Raw genomic sequence first — 5,640 nt, 5'->3', positions numbered from 1 at the left:
TCAATTGTCCAGACCCATAAGAGAATCTCACCCTAGATCCCAAGCCCCGGGCAGCCCTTATACCTGGAATTCCCAGGCCACAGCCCCCGTTCCTGGGGGAAAAGGCGATTCTAGGGTCGGAGAGCCCCAGGGCAGAGCATCATGCATGGGCTCCAGGAGACCTCAGACCAGCTCCTGCTGCTTCCCCTTCTCCCTCCCTGCCCCAGGGCCACCCGAGCCCCAGCTTGGGTTTGACCACACAGTGACATTCATGTCTGATAACTACCCAGCACAGCAAAGATGGTGCATCATTCAACAGGGTCCCAGCTGTGCTGTGGGGTTTGATTAAAACACTAAATTCTGTGTATACGTTTAATTGAACAAATATTTATTAAGCACCTACTTTGTGCCAGGCATTGTGCGAGGCACCCTCACTGTGTGCTGTTCGCACAGCACAATCATCTGCTCAGAAATTAAAACCAAGAAAAGGAACACTGTCGCAACCATACAAACTGGGGGCAGGGGCCAGTATCGCGGATGCAGGCGATTCCCGGGCCAGAAAATGCACCCACCAGGAGCTTGTTTTCCATCTCTCAATAAGCCTCCACTAAACAGTAGTTTCAGAGCCTCTCGATGTTGATGGAGAGGAATGTTGTTCTCTCTGTGCCCCCGGGGCTGGTGCCTGGTGGACATTCAAATACTCTGAATCCTATTCGAGAAAAGGAGCCTGATGGCCTGGTGTCAAGAACATCATTATTTGGATTAGAAAATGCGTGTTTTCAGTTCATATGGTTGCGACAGCCCTTATGAAAGATATAAACGTCCCTGCCCTGACTGCGTAAATGTTTAAGGTAGACCTAGTTTTGGATTCCTGAGTCAGAATCTTCCGGTTGTCCACAACCTCACAAGGCCAGAGAAGTGAGAGGAGATTTCTATCCTGGAAAGGAGCCAGTGGACGGCACAACTGGTTTGGAAACACGACAAACTGTGCCTGCATTTACAGAAGCAACGCGCAGGAGAACGTCCTACAGCTATCTGGTCTTGCACACACGCTTGGGACTCACAGGCGGGGCCCCGGCCTCGGCCAGCCCTAGTTATCGGTGCCCAGCTTGGAGAGGCCGCGGCGGAAGTCGTGCAGGTCGTCGATCTTCCCGTCCAGCACCTCCAGGAAGCTCTTCAACTCCACCTTCAGGTGGCGCTGTCGATATTTGCTCTCCTCAATGTCTGTCTTTAAGGAACGCACTTTGTCTTCCAGGTTTTGATTGTCTCTCTCTGCCGCCTGGCAAAGCAAAAGGGAGAAGGGTCTGGAAAACTGAGTGATGAGAGCCGTCCTTCAAACCCTGCTACAGCTGAAACAAACATTCTCCATCCCACCTGAGGGCTTGGGCCGGAGCCTAAGTTCCCTAGAGCATGCTAAGCCTCCGGCACACAAGCCTATGACTACGACATCAGAAGGGAAGCGGCAGGCACTTCAGTGACCTCCTCCTTTCCTGTCTGCTCTCCTGCAGAGGGGCCAACACCTGGCCCGAAAAGCCAAGATCCAACAAAGCAGGCAGAATGCAGCAGGGAAAGTCTGAAATCCCCATCCGAGTGGCTAGCAGAGACCACATTTCAGTTCCATCCTGAGAGACAGAGGCAGAACAGATGGGAGAGTGGCTTGTTACCCTGGTCCCAAAGAGGCGTGGCCTCCTCAGCCCCAGGCCAGCCTCTGGCCCTCAGCCAGGAAGGACTGGCCGTGCCAGTGACTCAGAGACAGCCAGTCTGTGCACCCTCTGATGCTGTTACCATGGAGACGTTCTGTGGCGCTGGGCCCCACAAGCCTACAGAGCGACAGCTAGGTAAATTACACGCAGGTTCTCAAAGACAGGACAGCTGTGAATCTTTAAATGAGCCGTAAGTCTCGCATTCTTCCTATCAAATAAGAGCTTTATGTTGAGGGCATACATGGACACTTTTCTGAACATGGGCACAGGAACCAGTTACCAATCCTGGGGTTGTTAATTACACGAAGCACCGTGCGTATTTCAGAGGGCCTGCAGGGAGGAGACTCTCTGAGGTGGAGGAGGATCTGAAAATCCTCATCTTAGGAATCAGAAATCTGAGGCTAGAGGAAGGCCTGCCCAAGGTCAGTGCCCAAGGTCACTGGCAGGGGAGTGACTGAGGTGGCCCCACACCCTGACCCTGGGCTATCAGGCCACCCCCTCCCTGCTCCTCACCCCCACCCAGGTTCTGCAAGGAAACAGTCAACTACACCACAGTGATGCACAGAAACCCTTGTAGAACTGGCAAAACCAAAAGACCAGTGCTGCCAAGTCTGCCCCGGGGGCAGGGGTGGATGCGCTGCCATCTGGTATACAGTTACCGCCAGCTTTTTGTGGACAGAAAATCTCTCCTTTACCATTCTCGGTGTGAAAGTGAAGGGAGGTGGGCAAATGGGTACCATGACATTTGTGCCTTCTTGGCTGAGTCAGGACGGCTGTGCCCCCACCCGCGTACCTCCAGCTTCTCAGAGACATATTCGCACTCTGACATGAGCTGAGGTATGATTTCACTTTGTTTTCGGAGATCTTTCAGCTCCTACAGGAAAAAAATTTGAGAGAGAACATAAAAGCAAGTCAGATAAAATATATTCTTGAAAATCACCAACGTGTGCACACTTGTGAAAGGAGCTTTGGGAACCTGTCCTGTTTGCAGAGACAATGACAGCGACTGTGGGAACACTTCATCTCAGGGAATTCCAAGGGTGAAGTGTGTCACACGCTTTGTCACATGAAGTCTGTACACATTATGACAAGGCAGATGTTTTTCCGATTCCTGTTTTATGAGTGGAGAAAGTCAGGCCTAGAGAGTTTGGTAACATACCCATGGCCCCCAACATGTGTGCACTTAACTGTCTGCCCCCTAGAAAATAAATGACTATAGGCCAGGCGTGGTCAAGCGTCTACAGTCTCAGCTACACAGGAGGCTGAGGTGGGAGGATCGCTTGAGCCCAGTTCAAGACCAGCCTGGGCAATACAATGAGACACCATCTTAAATAAAATAAATACATTTTAAAAATTTTTTAAAAAGAAAATAAGTGATTACATGATGGGTCTCTAGTGGCATTAATTTGGCAGCAAAACTCAACTTCTGAGGACAGATACCAAACATGTCTGTCTCGTGAAATGTTCAGCTCCCTTGTGGATCTGTATGATTGGCTACAGAACAGGGCTAGCGGGGAGGCGGCAGAGGTCACGGGGAGGCCTTTGCTCTGGCCTGTCTGCCCCTTGGTGTGGCTCCCAGCTCGCTCTCTGCACTGCTATGCAGGCAGCTGCCAGGGCCGGTCATGTGCCCCAAGACACCTGCTGTGTGGCACCCCGCAAGGCCCAGAGGGTGCCGAGGGGCCCTGCTCAGAGCACCGTGACTCACTGTCTCCTTTTCTCGGAGCTCTGCCTCCAGCTCCTCGATCCTCCTCTTCAGCTGCGTGTTCTTCTCCTTCTCTCTGTTGATCTCACTGCATTGTTCTTCCAGCTCATCAATCTTCAATAAACACCACAGTAAAGCAAGGGTGACAGCTTATGTCAGTCATTAGGGAAGAGATCACCACAGCTACGCTTATGTTTTCCTTTAAAAATAAACCCTAAACTAATCCATTTGCAAGTTTTTCTTTGTGGCTATGAACAAACCCCATGCAGCTCCACCACAGGGCTGTCTGACCCGCTTGCAGGGACCTGCTTTGCACATGATGCCTTACAGAGGCATCTTACCAGCAGAGCCAAGTAAGTCATAAAACCTGCCTTCTAGATGTCCTGGGCTTCCGGTTTCCTCTCATGACCACGAAGAAGTAGATTCAGATTTGCTTTGGGATCATCACAAGCAAGGGACAGGCATCCCCTGGATTGATCTGCTTTTCCCCAGAATGATTTTTATACCATTATCGTCATGTCCTGCATTATTCTGTTTTATCTCAAGGGTTTAAGCCAGCAGGGTAGAAAACCAAGCAACCTCATGAGGCAGTGGCTGTCAAAAAGGGAAGCAATGACATTCTAACATTATAAATCAAGGTGGCCTTCCCTTGTGGATGCAGGCGGAAGGGGCTGGCCTGTGGGCCTCTTCTCGGAGGTTGAAAGGCAAAACCCCAGATGGCATCTTTCCTTCCTTCCCAAGGCTGACCCCTCAAAAGGGTTACCTGTGTGGAACAGGGATGCAAAGGCCTGACAGTCTCACACTGCCATCGGATGCTGGGAGCCAAAATGTGTGCAGAGTGAACAGCAGGCGGGGACCCCACGTTCACCACAAAAGCACTGTAGTGATGAAGCCCCCCGAATGTGCAGCAGCAGTCCTTGATGTGAAGGGCACCGAGCACACTTCCCAGAGGCATCCTGCACCAAGCCCTGGGGTCTGAACTCCCAGCCACCCAGCCGCTGGAGACCCCACCAAATTCCACCTCCGGCACTGGGAGGCACGCTCGAGACATGTCCCGCCCAGGGAGGGTGTCACTCCTCCAAGGGAGCGAGCTGTGCGTGATGCTCTTCCTCTACTCCCCCCGCACTGCTGCTGGCTATCGGACTCAGATCAAAGTGAGAAACTCAGCTCTTTTCTTGAAAATGCAAGAAAGGGCAATTGATCCCTCTGGCAGGCAGATCTGCCAGGCCTCGGTGGGAACGTGCAAAGTCAGCAATTGGCCTGTGCCCGACTGTCAGCACTTTCAGCACTGAGATGAAAAAATGACACAAGATAGTTTTATATGGCATTAGCACGAAAGTAAGACAGTGTGACAGAGGGCTAGGATGCAGGGGCCCTCTCAGTTGGGCAGGGCAGAAACCGGGATCAAGGGGGAGTGAACACCAATCTAAATGGGACCTGTCCCCCAAAACCCTGCTCTGACGGAGCATCCTCCAAAGCCTGTGTGTTCATAGCGGAAGAACTGACCACCATCAAAACGAGGTTAGCAGAGAAACCTCAAGACCTCAATGGGGGAGTCTGGCCATCCCAAAAGCACCTTATGAACCAGCTGGAGTGTGACTAATGACAGGGAAGGTTACAGGTTCATTTTCAAACAAATCAAAATCCCAGGATGTCAAGGGTGGAGAGTGGCGGGCATACGACAGGCCAGCACCTGCCCGCCCTCCTCACGCCTCAAGCACCATCATCTTTTTCTCAACTCCAAAGTGACATGCTTAGAAATAATAATGTGAATGGAAGCAGGGCTTCCGAGCAGGTGCAGCTCGTGTCCCGAGACTGTTTGTCACCTTCTCTCTGGGTCCCCTTCCTCCACAGAGGGTCACTGAACCCCAGAAATGCCACTCTGAGAGGGACAAGGCTGACACCTCCAGTTTGTCTTCTCCTCAGCAAGAGGAATTATAAAACTGGGTTCAGAAAAGGTAATGAGTCTGGCCAGGTGTAATGGCTCAAGCCTGTTATCCCAGCCTTTGGGAGGCTGAGGCGGGTAGACCACCTGAGGCCAGGAGTTTGAGACCAGCCTGGCCAACATGGTGAAAGCCATCTCTACTAAAAATACAAAAATTAGCGAGGCGTGGTGGTGGGCACCTATAATCCCAGCTACTTGGGAGGCTGAGGCAGGAGAACCGCCTGAACCCAGGAGATGAAGGCTGCAGTGAGCTAAGATCACGTCACTGTATCCAGCCTAGGAGGCAGAGCAAGATTCCTCCTTCCCAAAAA

At 51.8% G+C, this 5,640-nt stretch overlaps 1 protein-coding gene across 4 annotated transcripts in view; it reads right to left on the bottom strand.

Annotated features, from left to right (window-relative positions):
• Window positions 1-347: 347 nt before the first annotated feature.
• HOMER2 (homer scaffold protein 2) overlaps window positions 348-5,640 on the bottom strand; it is a 98,246-nt gene continuing 92,953 nt past the window's right edge. For all 4 annotated transcript variants that reach the window (XM_017502266.2, XM_017502267.2, XM_037729136.1 and 1 more), the window contains exons 7-9: window positions 3,388-3,498; window positions 2,476-2,556; window positions 348-1,258 (exon numbers count right to left, since the gene is read on the bottom strand). In XM_017502266.2, the coding sequence (XP_017357755.1) occupies window positions 1,070-1,258; window positions 2,476-2,556; window positions 3,388-3,498 (381 nt within the window). In that variant the 3' untranslated portion in view covers window positions 348-1,069. The remainder of the gene's footprint in view (window positions 1,259-2,475; window positions 2,557-3,387; window positions 3,499-5,640) is intronic.

This window comes from Cebus imitator, unplaced genomic scaffold, assembly GCF_001604975.1.
Source record: "Cebus imitator isolate Cc_AM_T3 unplaced genomic scaffold, Cebus_imitator-1.0 Scaffold295, whole genome shotgun sequence".
NCBI classification, from domain to species: Eukaryota; Metazoa; Chordata; class Mammalia; order Primates; family Cebidae; genus Cebus; species Cebus imitator.
The sequence above is the reverse complement of the archived record's forward strand: the minus strand, read 5'-3'. Positions and strand labels throughout refer to the sequence as shown.